The 18,035-nt window shown below is 37.9% G+C and overlaps 1 protein-coding gene and 1 pseudogene across 1 annotated transcript; both read left to right on the top strand.

Moving 5' to 3' along the window:
• Positions 1-3,692: 3,692 nt before the first annotated feature.
• Positions 3,693-8,346, top strand: LOC116203192 (annotated as a pseudogene).
• Positions 8,347-13,069: 4,723 nt separating this feature from the next.
• Positions 13,070-15,522, top strand: LOC116204300. The gene is made up of 3 exons (XM_031536393.1): positions 13,070-14,556; positions 14,659-15,052; positions 15,136-15,522. The coding sequence occupies exons 1-3, from the start codon at positions 13,070-13,072 to the stop codon at positions 15,520-15,522; spliced, it is 2,268 nt and encodes a 755-aa protein (XP_031392253.1).
• Positions 15,523-18,035: the final 2,513 nt, after the last annotated feature.

Below are 18,035 nucleotides of genomic sequence, written 5' to 3'. Positions count from 1 at the left end.
TCATGCACTTTTTAAAGGCTACAATTTTCAACAAAAATATCGGGAAACATAGCACGCGTAGAATGGATATCTAGGGAGTACTTGAGCGTCTTGACCCTAGAATGGGCTCGATTTGAGGCGGCTCAAGTCGGAATGCGCGAGTTCTTCCTAGACCACTTCTGGGTAGAGTGACTGGTTTCTCAGCTCCTTCGGGGTCCATACGACCCCGATGGGTCCAAAGGATTGGTCGACATCGACTATAGACTTTCAACGGTCTGTGTCACATAGCCCCAGCCTCTTATACATATAAATACATTTTTTGTTCAAGGGCACGACCATCAGTTTATGATTTACCGACAACCCTAGGGTTAGAGTAATTGAAATACTCCGAGCCACGGGTAAAGACGGGCTACCCGTGCGGTGCAGAATTATCTGCATAGCCCTCTTTACCCGACCGAAGTGTTTCTGTCATTTTGACGTAAATTCCGGTGCTTAGGGAGGTGGATTAGAGATGCAAGCGGGGACGACACGCGAAATGTTGTTTGGCCCTTTATAGGGCAAGAGTAGAGATCATATGCATATGTTCTTTTTTTGGTTGTTTAGGATAAAGACATGTCTGCCAAGCAACCCTTGTTCATAATTTGATAATCACGTAAACATGGGAATTATAATTCACACATCTTGTTTGTTCTATATATTTATGTCTGTTTTTATTTTATTTTTTATCTGTTTTATGACTTTTCAAGCCCGAACCCATAGGATATGGTTCACACAGGGTCCAATGCCCCAACCATCGATCACGGGATCCAACGGCCCCCACACACCTTGAGTGCGCACGATCCGAGCGCGGCATGAGGTCTAACCTCGAGTCACCATTTCAACCCTAGTAGTATCCAAGTGGACGATGAGTCGTGTTAGGATGCGTGAAATGAGATTAGACAATCACCCGGGAACTCGGTTGCTCTCGTGGGCACTTCGAGGACTACTCAATCCTTCTAAAACCTGTTGGTTCGGTCGAACCCGACCCCCGGCTCTCATGAGCCCGCGTCGCATTAATTTTGATTTCGATATTTCCAAAACTCAAGGTGAGTGTGAGCGGAATATTGCCCGAATGTGAGCAAACTGGGATCTGTTTATTGTAATGTGTATTTTTTATTTGAGAGTACATTGCAAAGAATTTATTTGTACATTCATTTGTGTAACGATTCCAATTGGCAAGCGTGAGGTCCGAGAGTTGGAACCGATCGAATCGATTTATAGGTCCCCAAGACGAGCGGGACCACAAGAGTTACGGGCCCGGTCCACGCCGTTAACTGGCCATCACGGTCCTGTTAGCCGAGACGCAAGGACGGTGGATCGATTCCCTGACTCAAGGATCCGCTCCTTTTTTGGTCTCTTAACCCGAATCAATTGCTTTCACAAATTTACGATATCAAACCGAGCAAGATGAGCCTAATCAAGAGGTAATAAAATAAAAGGTCAAACCTTAGACAAATCGGAGTACCAATAGTGCGTATGGGATATAGGCCCGCATACAACAGAACCCCAAAACTTGGAACTCTCGGTGCCGCAGACCGTATGCCATAACAAACTAGGTGTGTCCATTACCCCTAGACCCGGACAACTCACAGGCCCTCGACCTCTGGATCGTAAACAATTAGTTGCGATTCTTTCTCACGTATGTCTGTCGCGCTCCCCCTCCCTCCCATAAGGTGGACACTCTGAAGTCGTACAATCAGTGAGCACGCATGCAGGCCTCAACGAGACGAAATTCGGGCCCGCACAATATGAAACGAAATATGTCATCTATTTATAGGATTATAGGATATTTAGTTAATTGAACTTGGAAAGATATCTCGTATCTCGTGAAGTCATGTAAATTATAGAAAAACCTCTTAATTTTTCATTAAAACTCATTATTATATATAAATATAGAGAAATATAAAAATTCATTGAATACAGTACAAAAAAAGTAGTAACAATTCATTTAAGTGAAAATGAAAGGTCCATTAATGTCGAGCTATGGGTTTTATGATTGGCTTTGTGTGGCACAGTTACATCCTACACCCCCACTTATGTATATTATAATGGATTAAGTTTGTGTTTGATAACAATTTAATCAAATAAGTTCTTAAGAGTTAATTATAAGTTAGTTGAGACAATAAATGAAAGGAAGAGAGAAAGAGAAAAAATGAAATCTAATCTATTTAATCATTGACTAAAACCAATTAACAAGTAATGAAAATTTGACATAAAAAATAAATCATTTTTTACTTATTGATGCCCTTAAATATTTCCTCACATCACATCTTCTCACCCTATCTTTCCTCCTTCAACAACTTAACTACCCTTTAAGAATTTAATTTATCAAATACATGCTTAAGTCAATTGTAATAAGTCAATTTTTATGAGAGAAAAAGTTACAATAACTAAATTCTTAATTGCTTATTTACTTAAATACTACAAAGTTTTTTAATATATTTGCACTTATCATTATTATAATATTAATTTTATTATTAAAAACAATTTCAACAACGAGCATGTAACTCAACAAAAAATTGAGCTCTTCCAATGGTCGGACTATACTTGCAATGCAGGGATTTGACACCTACATTGTAATCAATGCCAAGCTAATGTTGAACGGGATTAGTCTTAACCAATAGTTAGCTACTTAACAGTAATGACACATGATTTGTGATTTGGTAGAAACATGTTCTTTTCATCCTCAATTTTCAATTGCTATTTCAATTTCGTTCTTAACATGTCACAGTTTGTCCATTTAGGTCTTATCGATTTAATTTTCGTTAAATTGATAACATTTTCTAAAATTTAAGAAAATTATAAAAAAAGGAAACTATTGTAAGCATTACATTTGACTCACCGACAGATCTTCAGCTATCTAAGGTGAGGGTATTCACCATTGGCGAGACCCCCACCCCTTAACATTAATATCCAAAACTAAGACTTCTAATATCATTCTTGAGGGGAGGGTCATAGGCGACCACATTCACCACACCAGATTACTAATAGCCAAAATTAGGATGCATTTTCCCTTTTCGATTTTAACAAGAGCATTTAGGGGGAAAAATCATAGAAATAAGAAATTTTTTTGAGCATTTGAGAAAATTTCATTTAACAATAGGTGAATTTTTTAGCAAGGTCCATAATAGCTGATTTGTTATAAAACCCTACATATATACTAATATCTTCATGATATATAGTAATATATATCTCTTCACTGTAAGCCCCCCTTAAAAGTATATATACTTTTTATAAAATTAGAAATGTATATCTCTTCAAAATGATAAATAATTAAAGCGACATCCCCTGAGGTTGCAGCCACACACTTCTTCGGCCAGTTTTCAATGATTCGATTGCTTACATCAAGTCAACTGTCAACATGTCCCTTTCCTGCCAGGTTAGATATTTTTTTGGGACGTCCATCCTCTCTAAATTAACAGGTCATATAAAAGAAGATATAGTGTAGCGGCGTATATATTTGTCTGTTTATTAAGAGATTTCATGTTCGATATTCGTTGTAAAATTATATTTTTCCTTTATTAGTTATCTAGAAGTTCTATTTCATTGTATTAGACTAATAGACATCCATAGTAACCAAAAAAAAAAAATTGACAGGGAGTTGAATGACTGATAAATGTAGATTTCGTAGACATTTCAACTTGGAAGCTGCAAACATAATGGCATCTTGACATTTCAACACGGCAAATTATAATAGTTGAGATGGGATGCCCAATTTTATTCAGCACTACACAATCATTAACTTAGGCAACCTTCGGGGAGTTCAGATCAGTCTTGAAAGCTCAAATGAGATTTCTTGTGTCTTTCACTGTATTCTGGTCACTTCAAGCATTATTGCTGATGCTTGGTTTGTGTGTGTGCATGGATTCACTGAATCAATCCCAATCCATGAGTGAGGGCGAGACGTTAATCTCTGCCAGAGGAAAGTTCCAGCTGGGGTTCTTTAGTACAGACAACTCGAGCAACCGTTATCTTGGGATTTGGTTTTATAATATCCCAATTAAAACGATTGTTTGGGTTGCAAATAGAAATAAACCCCTCAATGGCTCCCTGGGTCTTTTGAAAATCGAGCATGGGACTATTGTTATCCAAGACAACTCTGGACGAGTATATTGGTCATCGAATACTCGGAGACTATCTTCGAGGAGTACAACCACAAAGCTCCTTGATTCAGGAAACTTGGTTTTGAAATACGATAACTCGGAAAGTTATCTCTGGCAGAGTTTCAATTATCCTACCGATACAATGTTGCCGGGAATGAAACTTGGCTGGGACTTTAAGGACGGGATGGAGTGGCAAATTACGTCATGGAAGAGTGCAGAAGATCCTTTTCCGGGGCACTTCTCTTACAGAATGGATCCCCGTGGATTTCCGCAACTGAAGCTTCTTGAGGACAACATCACAAGGTATTCTTGGAAATTGCTTGCCGATGTCAACGTAATTCCACAACCCCCAACCCCCCCAACAGTGGGCATAAGTATTGACATTGTTGTGGCACATCGATTATGACGCAGCGTACAACGCGAGTAACCGTCACAGATCCGTTGATTCACGCACGAATACCGAAACTACGACCCTCTATACCTGTTAATTCTACGAATACCAGGAAATAGGCATCAAACTCGAATTCGAGATTGGACAAAGCACGAAAGCTCTGAATTTTATTGATAATTCAAAAGACGACTCTACTCTTGCCCTAGGGCTTACAGAAGCTTAAATAGGATATTAATAAACCTAAATTGCATAAAAGAACTAAACTTTTCAAAAATTGCAAAAACACCCTAATTAACATAAATTGCCTATTTGAGACCCTAAACGATGGAATTCTGCGGCAGAAGACCTGGCAAGTCGATACCTGGAAAAAAATAGGTTATGACGGCCCTATCTCGAAAGAAATGGCCTCCGGAGCAAAACTCACAGCTTCGCCAGGAAATTTCGATATTTTAGGCGAATTCGATCGTTTAAGGCCTCAAACAGACAATTTTATATTAATTAGGTTTTTTTATATATTTTAGGAAATAATTTATCTTTAAGAATATTTTTAGAAAATAGTTTATCTTTAAGAATATTTTTAGGAAATAGTTTATCTTTAAGAATATTTTTAGGAAATAGTTTATCTTTAAGAATATTTTATTTCTTTCGATATATTCTCGTTTTCTCTATTTAAACGATGTAAGCCCTAGGGCAAAATGTAGAGTCGTCTTTTGAATTATTAATAAAATTCAGAGCTTTCGTGTTTTGTCCAATCTCGGATTCGAGTTTGATGCCTATTTCTTGGTATTCGTAGAATCAACAGGTATAGAGGGTCGTAGTTCCGGTATTCGTGCGCGAATCAACGGGTCTGTGATGGTTACTCGCGTTGTACGCTGCGTCAGTTTATAATTGCTTTCTTCCTACCTATCATTTTTTCGCATATAAATTTTGAAAGACACCGCAACTGATCTAAGTACTTCTCTTTTCTTAAATATTGATGTCTATCATGACACAGATGAGGATTCCTAGGTGACCCTTTTTCCAATTATTCTGGTGCTCCTTATGAAAAGTTTTGAAAGCCAACTGTTGACTAATACAAATTTACCGTGTTAGATGTGCTGCTTGTAGAATAAATTCAAAAGTGCACACACCCATCAAGCATAGACTGGGAGGCCAATGATGGTCATGTGCATGGCATGATCGAAGAGCAAAATCAATTGCTATTAACGGTATAAATGTTACAAAAAGAGGATTAAATGCAGTGACATTCATCTTGTACCATTTGTGTGATAAAAGCAGTGTTCTTGCAATATCTGTGTTAATGCCTCCCTCCTGTTCCTGTGTCAACATTTAACAGGTTTAGGTCCCATCCTCGTTTCAGCAGCAACCACGCATCTTTTGATTCAGTAATCACCTCGATATTCGTACATGGTTCTCAGGAAGCATACTTCTCATATGATCTCCATGACCAAAACAGTTTGCTAAGGTCTCTCGTAAATTACATGGGCAAGCACCAACATTACAAATGGAATACCCAAACACTTGATTGGACGCTTTTCTATGAGTCACCAAGTGATTCATGCGATGAGTATGCGACATGCGGTCCTAACTCAGCGTGTGTCATTGTGAATGCTGTCCGAACATGCGAATGCCTTCCGGGCTATGTGTCCAAGTCGGCTGAAGGCTCAGATACGCTCGACCCATGGTACTCGGGTGGGTGTACAAGGAAAAGCCCATTTAATTGTTCGGGTCCTGAAGGTTTTAAAGGGGTGAAGCGGGTGAAGTTGCCTGATTTGGTGCTATTTGAGATGAATACTAGCATGACCCTGAAGGAATGTGAGAACATGTGCCTGGGGAATTGTACCTGCACTGCCTATGCACATATATTTGAAAGCAGAGACAAAAAAGGCTGCGGGTTTTGGTTCGGAGATCTTCTTGACGTAAGGATAAGTAATAGTGAATCCGTAGCTAGAGAACTTTTTGTCCGAGTTGTGGCATCAGAGCTAGGTAACATATAATGCAATTCATTCACTCATGAAAAATTATCCAAATGAAATTCCCACTATATCTTCAAGTTTATTGATTCCTTTCTCCTGCCTAACAAATTGTTATAACAGAAGGAAATTCCGAAAGGTGGAAGGGGGTCGTTGTTGCTACGGCTGTGATTCTATCAGTCTCTTCTACAATATTCTGTTTATGGGCTTCTTGGAGAAGAAGAAGAGGCCAAGGTACCTCAGTCTTCCCTTCTCTCTGGCTTCTTTAAGCAATCTGATAGAATTGTCCCATTGATGAAACGTCTTTGTACTCAGCTTCAAAAATCGAACGATCAATTGCATGCTTTTTATTTTTTGACAGGGGTAAGGTTTGACGTTCATGCTGGGGAAGAGGAGAAATTTGAATTACCCATGCTTGGTGTGGTCATGCTTTCACAAGCAACTAACAATTTTTCCCATTTCAACAAGATAGGGCAGGGAGGCTTCGGGCCTGTTTACAAGGTCATCACCTATCCTTCTCGAAAACGTAATGTAATCAATATTTTTATCTACATCATGTATTTACAGTTTGACATCAACGCTTTAATAATTCTTTACTGGGTCAGCTCCCAAATGGGCAAGAAATTGCTGTCAAGAGACTGTCGGAGACTTCTAGGCAAGGCCTCAATGAGTTCAAGAATGAGGTAGTGCTGATTGCAAAACTTCAGCACCGAAACCTCGTGAAACTTTTGGGATGTTGCATAGAAGGACAAGAGAGGATGCTAGTGTATGAGTACATGCCCAATGGAAGCCTGGATTCCTTTGTATTCAGTTAGTGCCATTCTATCCGGACATTTTACATGAAACATGTCATTATCAATTGAACTCATGGAAATGTTTCAGCAGGCACAACTGGAGGACGTTGTCTATTGTGGAGGACGAAATTTAATATCATTGTGGGAGTGGCTAAAGGACCTCTTTATCTTCATCAAGATTCAAGGTTGACGATTATCCATAGGGACCTTAAAGCTAGCAATGTGTTGTTGGATAGCAAGATGAACCCAAAAATATCGGATTTTGGCATGGCCAGGACATTTGGGGAGGATCAGTTCTTAGAGAAAACCAAAAGAATAGTTGGCACATAGTAAGGCCAACAAAAAGATTCATGAAACCTTCTCGTCTAGATAGTTCAAATTCATATTAATTGTTTTGTAGTCTCTGAAACTGAAAATACGTTTCTTTCCTCGATGGAATTGCAGCGGCTACATGTCACCGGAGTATGTTGTTGATGGGATATTCTCAATAAAGTCAGATGTCTTCAGCTTCGGAGTGCTTGTGCTTGAAATAGTTTGTGGCAAAAGGAACAGAGAGTTTAATCATCCTGACCACAATTTCAACCTTCTCGGGCATGTAAGCTTGTTATCCAAAAGATATTAGTACTTCAGAGATGCTCTCATATGGGGTTTTCTTTTGACATATGGAAATTGCAGACGTGGAATTTGTGGGTTAAAGAGAAAGCACAAGAGTTGATAGATGAACGGATGGAGGATTCTTTCCCGCTTGCGGAAGTTACGAGATGCATACAAGTTGGGCTCTTATGCGTACAAAATGCCCCGAAGATAGACCGACCATGTCTTCTGTGCTCCCGATGCTTGACAGCGAGAGTATGAGACTTCCTCAGCCCAAGGAACCAGGGTTTTACCTGGAAAGGATCCCTGATGGAACGAATAGAAGAGAGAACACTGCCAAGGAGATTACTGTAACCCTATTGGAAGGTCGGTAGAGTTGGGAACAATCTTTTGCATTTTCCTATGTTCAGGGGAAAGATGTACCTTGTGCAAATTAAACTGGATAATATTATCCTAGTGATCAATTTGCTGAATCGATTTTGAGTATTAGGAGAGTCATAAATTTGGTGGCTATAACCAACAAGTCCTTTGAAGCCAAATTGATTATTTTAGGGGAAAAAGATATTTTTGATCCAATAAGTTTGGCATTTAGTCAATTTTGATCCTATAAGATTTAAACTTACAGAATCAGTCCTACACGTTTGCTCCATAAGATAATTTCGGTCCTATAAGTTTTGAAAAAAGATATTTTTGGTTCTATAAGTTAGCTTTGAATTAAAATATAGTCCTATAAGTTTTGAAAAAGAACGACATTTTTGGACATATAAGTCACGTAATGGACCAAAATTGCCTTACGAAGCAAATGTATAGGACTAATTTGGCACTTTTAAAACCTAGAGGATTAAAATTGACCGCACGCTAAACTTATAAAACCAAAAATATCGTTTTCTCAGCTCTTTTATATCTCTAGAAGTTCAAAATTGAGAGGTCATTATCTCTTGAACCATGCTGAATTAACTGGTCATTTTCGACAGGAAACCATTAGATACTTGCCCATCCAAAATGTTAGCAATTGCCATAGACTGAATCATGTCGAGGGTTTATTAAAAATAATTTCCATTGCATATTGCTAGTTTAGCTACAATAAGTGTGTCAATTACCAAATTCGAATTGATACTGATATGAAACTCAACAAATGCTACTAGTCAATCAAGATAATCTCTGAGTTGATCAAAAGGTCCTTCTTTCAAACACCAGAATTATGTGCCTTAGTCTTGGAACTCATGATCAGAAGGAGCTCGAATTTGTTCTTATCTAATTCATCACAATTTCTTAAGCAAATATTTGTTGAAATTTTCCATCAAGAGGCCATAACTCTTTGGCGCATGTGGAACTGTCTTGGTCGAACAAAGGAGAGCTTTGATTTGCCTTTCTAGCAGAAAGATTGACATCAGAGAAAAAAGAAAGAAGAACTGTTGTTTTGAGTAGCAAGTATGTACACAAAGCTGAGCTAAAAAGATACTTTCATTAACGTGAACTCTGCAAAATTTATAAATGACTCAGCTGAACTAAACTCAACTTTTCATGGCACGAAAAGAAACTAACTTGACCACAAGCATAGCAAAACAGAGCAAACCATACTTGACCAGAAAAATAGCTAGATAGACCAATTGTCAATTAATGCCTATAGACTGGGACATGACTCAACTGACTCACTTGACTCCTTCAACTCCTTAGACAGCCAACATTCTCCTCCTAGATCAGGAGCTGCACACTTCAACCGTCGTTTCCTCGATTGCCACTTTAACTCGTTCCCTAGTCTTCGAATCCTTTCTTTCAATTCTTGATAGAGTGCCAGCAGTAATAATCCATGCAAATCAGCCCAATCAAAATTTTTTATTTCTTGGTAGAGGCACAAAATTTTGGATCAATTTCAGTAATTGAAAGAAAATTGGAAGTGCATCTCTATTTATCGCTCCTGGCAAAGATGGTGTAGGCTCTAGCCACTTCAAGACTCCAAGAAAATCCACGTCATCAAATTTTCTTTCGGAAAGCAATGAATTCTCAAGTGGATATTTGAGATTGCTTGCACCATCAGATGGCATGATATCAGGTCCTTCTTGATCTTCTTTCTCCGTTGATGTGGTATCATCCTCGAGTTCAACGGTGCTGACACTTGTGGTCTTGTGTTCCTCAAATTGTTGTTTGCACCAAGTCTTGCTCATTGTGACTTCTTTGATAACCTCATCAAATTTAAATCGGTGCCATTCAACAACACATCAATGGATTTCTTCTGATAGAGCCACCTGTGACTGTAAGCGTGTATCGAAGAGATCCAACTGGGACCATAGGTTAACATGAAACGTTCCTCCTCGGTACTTGGCTTTTTGTCTTGTATCGGGAGCCATTGTTGCGATTCAAATACATACGAATTCGGCCATGTTGCATGTTTTTCTTGCCACGAGAAGCTTGGTGGGTTCCACCAGTCCGTATCACCCTCGGCTATATATATTCAAATCATGCTTTCCATTGACGGCTCATCACTATTGTAAGTGTACCTACAAAAATTCAAGAAAGAAGACTAGATTATGGTCGAAAATATAAACTAAAGCTTGATCGAAAATTAAGTTGCTTAGTATCAAAAATAGTAGAAATTTTAGAAAACAAGTCCCTGGCAACGGCGCTAAAATTTTGTTTGACGGTTTTATAATCTCACAAGTATACAGGCTGTAATAAGTAATATAAAGTGAGTACAGTTTCGTTCCCACAAGGACTTGACCTAGAATTCTACTTATGCTTGAAATTATCACAACTTAATTGAGGTTAAGCAAATTAAAATCAATTTTTAAAATATAAAGCAAATTAAAGATAATTGAAAAAATCAATTGGTGAGACGAACTAGAATTACAATTTCCCCTATACTTCACTAATTCAATCTACTCCCTCTTTCCTAATTCGATTAAGACCCAATCTATTAACCTAAATTTCAAAAGTATTTCCTAAGTATCTTCTGAATTACTTAGGAAAAATATCTAACTCAACCAATTCCCGATATTCCTACCAGAATTGTAATTAAGCTAAACTCATTAAGTTCTAACTTGAATTGGCTACCTAAGGTATGTAAGTATATTCCTATCGTACCCACTAATCAACTCAATTCCTCAATATTGAACTTAGGCTACTCTATCCTTGTTCTAAATCTAAAATCCCATTCCCAAGTTCAGTTAGACTAACATATCATAATAACTGTTGATTAGACAATTGCAAGTATTAAGTATCAGATAGAATAAATGAATAGGATCAAAAACTCATTAGATCAAGAGAAAATAAACAAATTAATTACATGTGGATTTAATCATAATCCTAGTATATGAAATTAGCCCATAAGGATTAAAGAATAAATAAAAGAGTTAAATATAGACATTGAAATCGAAGAAGAAATAACAAGAGTAACAGAAAACTGGCAAAGAAAGGGCCGTAAACTCTGTCTTTGGCACACGTCGACATGTCTCGACCAAACAAAGGGGCAGATTGATTTTCCTTTCCTGCAGAAAGATGACATAATGAGAAAATGAAAGAGGAACATCAGTTCAGACGATCAGAACTTTGATTCAAACAAGAGTGACCTCTGAGAGTCGTGACCATTACGTGGAATTCTCGCGTAATAGCATTCTCTATTGACCTCTGAGCATGGTTGTCAGAATCGCGATTCGAATCGTAGAATCGTACGATTCTACGATTCAAGGAGGATCATCGATTCTGATTCAGCTAGGTGAGTCGGGGACGTAGAATCGGAACCGAATCGCGCGTTGAATCATAGAATCGCAGAATCGGGCCGATTCTGCGATTCTACGTTCAGGCCAGATTCGGCCCAAGCCCGGGCCCAATAAGCGGGCCGAAGCCTGGACCCGAAAGCCCAAACCCGAAACCCATCTCCCACCCGCCCTTCTTCCTCCTTTCCTATCAGATGAAACCCTAATTTCTCCACGGAAGCTCCTTACAGAGATCGTCTCCTTCGGTCCTTCCAATTCGACCTTCGAACATTGCCTCAAATCTTCGACGAAATCTTCGATAGTTCGATCCACCTACTTGCTTCGATTGACGGTCCACCGCCTTCTTTTTTCGAGAAGCTAGCTTGTCCAAGCTTCGATTGCAGTTGCGATTATTTCCTCAGTTCCTCTGCATTTTCCAGGTATGAAAAGCATCGAGTACTTAATACTTATCGTCGAGTTTGAACTTGATGTAGCTTGAGAACAGGGGTCTGGGTTTAATATCAGATATTGGCAATAGACTGAGTGCGAATCTGTTGTGCAATTAACCCAATCACTGAAGAACAGGGGTCGGATCATCTGTTTTGAGTGTGTTCACATCCCAACCTCACATCACGGTGACACCAAAGCTTTAATTCTAAAGCAAGTCTCCAGATTCCTCCTCCATGTATGCCATGGGAGGACGGCTTTCCTCAACAAAAGGAAAATATATATATATATATATATATATATATTTTAAAAAAAGTATATAAAGTGTATCTATCCATTATAGTTACGTAGCTTAAGTCCCTGGTGTCAGGGTACGTAATCTAGTGAAGGGAAGGACGTGTTTGATCTTCCTTTTTTTCTTTTTTCTTTTTTTGCTCGTCCTGCTGCTGCTTCCTTTTTTGATGTTTTCTTCCCTCGTTCTGTTGCTTGGTAATGGTGAATGCTTGGTTGATGGCCATAGCTATGGCTCGTTCTGTTGCTTGGTAATGGTGAATGCTTGGTTTATGGCCACAGCTGTGGCTCGTTCTGTTACTGAGTGAATGCTTGGTTGATGGCACGATCGATAGTTGCACATTTGACGGGATCGATGAGTAGTAAATTTATAAGCAATTCAAATACTCAGTTAGTCAATTTACTGGCATTGAAGGTGATTGTCCTGTTCATAGATTTAATAGCCACAGCTCGTTTTCAATAGCCACAGCTCGTTTCTTAATAACCACAGCTCTTATCTAATCACTTTTATTAATCCAAATTTTTGCACTATCTCAGGCCACTGTCTTAATTGATTCTCCTTCCAAGAAAATAGGAGTTGCTTATATAGCCAAAGGGCTACTACCCAGGTACCTTTTCCCTAACTCTTTCCCTTTTTCTGTAACAAAATTTTTGCTGCTATTAGTCTTCATTCTAGAATGAGTCGTTCTGGACTGAGTTGATCAGTTAAGCCATGTTTCTGTTAGAATTGTTAAGTGAGTGATTGTTGAGTTTGGGTTGAACAGATATGGCTTCTGCAAGTGGATCTGGGAGTGCATCGGCTAGTAATACTGGGGTAGTTGCCAAATCTAGAAAAAATGCAACTGGAGTTAGAGATGATCCGGCATGGGCACACGGTTATGAAGTTCCAGGAGAAAGACTAAAGATTAAATGCAAATACTGTAATAAGATAGTTTCTGGGGGTCCTTATAGATTGAAGCATCACTTGGGATGTACCAAGATTAATGTGTCACCTTGTATTGCTGTTCCTGATGATGTTAAGAATAATATGCTCGCGATTTGTATGCATTTGGAGGATATTTCAATGAAGAAGAAACAAGCTAGTAGTTGTGGGTTGGAAAATGATGATGTTGTAGACATTGATAATGATGATGAAAATGTAGGAGTTGGTACAAAGAGAAAGGGAAAGGAAACAACTGAAATCTCTACTTTGTTTAAGAAGAAAAGTTTGAGCATTCAAAGCAAGCAAGGACAACCAACAATTAATCAGATGATGAAAAAGGATTTAAGAGAGGATGTGTGTATGCAGATTGCTCGTTTTTTCTATACAAGTGCAATTCCATTTAATTGTGTGAAGAATCTTGAGTTTGAGAAGATGTGTCAATTGATTGGGAAGTATGGCATTGGATTGAAACCGCCATCTTATCACGAGCTTAGAGATAAATATTTGAGAAAAGAAGTTGATAATACTATGTCATTGCTTGAGGAGCATAAAGCTATGTGGAGGAAGTCGGGGTGTTCCATTATGTCAGATGGATGGACTGATAAGAAGAGAAGGTCTATATGTAATTTCCTAGTGAATAGCCCCAAGGGTACAATTTTTTTGACTTCTATTGACACATCAGACATCTCTAAGACTAGAGATAAAGTGTTCGAAATGATAGATGATATAGTAGAGCAAGTTGGGGAAGAGAATGTAGTTCAAATTGTCACAGATAATGCTGCCAATTATAAGGCGGCAGGTGAGATGTTAATGGAGAAACGGAAGAAGTTATTTTGGACTCCTTGTGCAGCTCATTGCATAGATCTTATGCTGGAGGATTTGGAGAAGAAAATTAAGGTACATGAGCTGACGATAATGAAGGGTAGGAAGATCACAACCTTCATTTACTCGAGAACACTCATTATCACGATGCTGAAGCATTTCACAAAGGGTACAGATTTGATTAGACCGACTGTGACTCGCTTTGCTACTGCTTATCTGACTTTGGGATGCCTCTTCGATAATAGAAATGCTCTAAGGACTATGTTTGCATCCAAACAATGGAAAGGGAGTCGATTTGCAAAGTTAGAAGGTGGAAAGTATGCGGAACGTGCTGTTATGGATAACAGATTTTGGAGTAATGTTAATACATGTTTGAAGGCCGCATATCCTCTCATTAAGGTGCTCCGCATGGTGGATTCGGATGAAAAGCCTGCGATGGGCTTTATTTATAATGAGATGGAGAAAGCTAAGCAGAAGATCAAAGCAAACTTCAAAGATGATCGGAAAAGGTAAAATTATTTATAAGTTGCTATATGCTTAGTATTTTCTTACTTATTCATTATTATTTGAAATTTATAAGTATCTAATAATGGCCCGTTTCATGCTTTTAGCTATGATCCTGTTTGGAAAGTTATTGATGAGAGATGGGAGGTTCAACTTCATAGGCCTCTACATGCTGCTGCTTATTACCTGAACCCCCAGTTGCATTTCTCTTCTGAATTTAGAGCTGATAGAGAAGTTATGCATGGATTATATAAGGTTATGGATCGGATGTTAGATGATGAAGAGAGGGATAAGGTTGATTTGCAGCTGGAGGAATTCAAACATGAAAGAGGGCTCTTTGGATTTTCATCTGCAAAGTCTATGAGGTTCAAGAAGACACCGGCAGATTGGTGGGAGTCATATGGTGCCGATACCCCAAAGTTGCAAAGATTTAGTATAAGGATATTAAGTTTGACCTGCAGCTCTTCGGGATGTGAGCGTAATTGGAGTGCTTTTGAAATGGTATTTTATGGATTTTTTTTTACCATGTGATACCTTATTAGAATTCATTTTAATATATCTACTAACTGTTTTGTTTTACTTAGGTACACACAAAGAGAAGAAATCGGTTGCATCAAAAGAAGATGAATGATTTAGTATTTGTGATGTACAATTTGAAGTTAAAAGATAAGAAGATCAGGAAGCAAGTTGATCTTCAAGTGGATGACATTTCTTCCGATGATGAATGGATTGTCGAAGAGGAGACAGAGAATACCGCAGCTTTAAGCCATAATTTTAACTTGCGTTCTCTTGGTCGTGGGAATGACGGTGATAAAGAGAGTGAAGATAATCAAATTGGCGATGCAGATGCAGAGAATATGCGCACACAAGAGCATGGCACGGTTGATGACTTGGAGCTTCCTGAAGAAAATGAGTTTGATAATTTGTATGATGATGACGTAGGTGATTATGACGATTTGGATGAGATTTGATATGCTTTTTCATTTTATGTTATGAGTTATGATATATGTTGTTAACTTTTTATTTCGGGATATTGAGTTATGATTTGGATTTTGAACCTTGAATTTCGATAATTTGTAACGGTATTTTGTGTTTTTATAACTTATTGTTGATTTGTTGGTTTGTGTTTTTATTTGAATGAACAAGAATTAATTTTTTTTGCTCAGAAAAGTATGTTACATATATGTATATTGTTATTTTTTTAATTACAGGTAGAATCTTACGATTCATGATTCTACGACCCTCGACCGATTCTAGGTAGAATCGCGATTCTGACAACCTTGCCTCTGAGAGTCGTGAATAATAAGTTCAACACCCGTCTAAAAGTTAATTTGACTGTTTGTATTGGTAGAATGGTCCGTACGCGGAATTCTCGCTTAATAGCGTCTTCTCTATCGACCCTAAGTGAACCCTTCTGTTTTGACTACGATAACATATTTATTGACCTACGCTGTAACTTAGCATAGCAGAATTCCGCTTGTTTGTCTTCTCATTCCTTTCGGTTGGAATGACAGTGTGAAGTGGAAAATGCAGATCAGGTTTGAAATTTCTATTATTAGGATCGAATTTGTAATATCTTATATTCATGAAAATTCAGGAGGGATATGTATTTGAAGATTGTAATTCTTTCGGATGTTGTCAACTTTCATAGTTTTTTTTTTTATTTAGATGCGCAGCCAAAGTGGTCATCCCACGTAGTATATTTCGTATCTGCATGAGATCTTATTTTTATTGTCTATTTTATTCTTTATTACTCGGAAGTCTACTCCAACATGTTCATATTAGGTATATCCCCGAAGCAATAAGAGTGTCTTGCATACGATCATATACCTGGTTTGCAGGGAATGGATCTATGAATTTTGTCCAACAGAGGTGAAGTTCAAAAGAACTTTTTTTCGGTGTGTAAACTGGTATCCAGATCCCAATGGGATCTGACTAATTCAGTCGGGAGATTGAGCATTAAAGATTATTTTCCCTTCCAACAAGTGCGCTTCCCAGAATTCGAACTTGTGTTCTCCTCCTTACGGGGGGAGTTGCTTATCACTCAACCAACACTTTTGTTGGTAGTTCAAAAGAACTTTATATCTTAAAGTAAAAGAGAATGAAATAAAATAATTTCATTGAAAAATTGATAAATTTTGACACATTCTAATTGAAATTTTGTTATTTTTCTCGAGTCCAAGTGGACAATTCCCCCTTAATCCATCCATGCTGGTTTGGTTCATCAAGCAAAATATTCATTGTGTGGGACATTGAGAATGGTGCAACCAGATTTATCAGGTCAAACTATCTATCTATTAAAAATTATAAAATTTTAAAAATAAAATGATAACAAAAAGCAACATGATTTAAGCGATTTAATTTAATATCCTCTAAATTTTTTTCCAAGAAATCAAACTATTGCACGTGCGGAACGGAGGTAGACTTGGCTTGAGTAGGAGGGGTATGAAATCGATTCCTGTTGACGCCGCCGGTGACTTCACTTGTACGGGAGGTCACAGGTCCCCACTCAAGTTGCCCCTCTCTCAACCAAAAAAAAAACTTATTTTTTTTTAAATTTTTGAAAGAAGGTTAAATAAAGATGCCTAAATCAAAGATGTCTAAAACAAGTAGTTTCCCTTCATCGAGGTCTCGGATTTGAGTCTTGTAGATGGAAAAAATCTACGCTGGCAGAGTTTTACCTCTTAGTGGACCGACTCGGCTCGAACTGGATTAGTCGGGACCAATAAGCTTCCAGATACCTGAGTATACACCAAAAAGAAGGCCTAAATCAGTTGTTTCTATCTTTTATTTTTTACTTTTTAAAATTGCGTATGGATTAAGTTAAAAATGTTTCGTGCCATGTCAAAGTTTCCGTAACCACCATTGACGATAGACTATTTTCTCTGATGAAATGACCATCTAGGAAGTTGTGGTTGCGAAAATGTTTTTTTGGGGACTAAAGTGGTGGGTGATAAATTCTTTGAGGACTAAATTGATGATATTAACTCGTGAGAAAACGATATAATTTTGTGCTTTGGTCTTAAAAAATGGTTCTTTTTCCAGCGTTAACTCCATGTCAGTTTTCACATAAAATTCCCATCCTAACAATTGACGGCTGGACTATTTTATTCGGTTACAAGGGGGGTATGGACTTAATATAATGAAATGGATATCCAAAATATATCTAACAAAAGGGTGTGGGTAATCCCACTCCCATCTAAGTATCAAACCTGGGATAAATTGCTAAATATATCTTGTAATTGAAGGCCGGACTATTTTATTAGTGGACAAAATAGACATCGAGGGATAAATTGGTTTAAAATTATTTGAAAGACTAAACTGTTGAATGACAAATCTTTCAGGGACCAAAATGACAGTCCCTCTTTCTTATATCTCCAAACACTCAAACATTTAAAGGCCATTAAATCATTGAATAATGATAGATATAGAAACAAGTGGTCATTTAACGGTCATTAATCACGTAAAAGTCCTAGGTATGATA

The sequence above is a fragment of the Punica granatum genome, chromosome 4 (assembly GCF_007655135.1).
Source record: "Punica granatum isolate Tunisia-2019 chromosome 4, ASM765513v2, whole genome shotgun sequence".
Lineage (NCBI taxonomy): Eukaryota > Viridiplantae > Streptophyta > Magnoliopsida > Myrtales > Lythraceae > Punica > Punica granatum.
This window is presented reverse-complemented; position numbering and strand designations above follow the sequence as displayed.

What these genes read in the sequence shown, in the direction of transcription:
- LOC116204300 (XM_031536393.1), top strand. Translation starts at nt 13,070, where the DNA reads ATGGCTTCTGCAAGTGGATCTGGGAGTGCATCGGCTAGTAATACTGGG. An exon ending in TTCAAAGATGATCGGAAAAG is followed by an intron (nt 14,557 to 14,658) that starts GTAAAATTATTT and finishes TCATGCTTTTAG; the next exon opens with CTATGATCCTGTTTGGAAAG. An exon ending in ATTGGAGTGCTTTTGAAATG is followed by an intron (nt 15,053 to 15,135) that starts GTATTTTATGGA and finishes TGTTTTACTTAG; the next exon opens with GTACACACAAAGAGAAGAAA.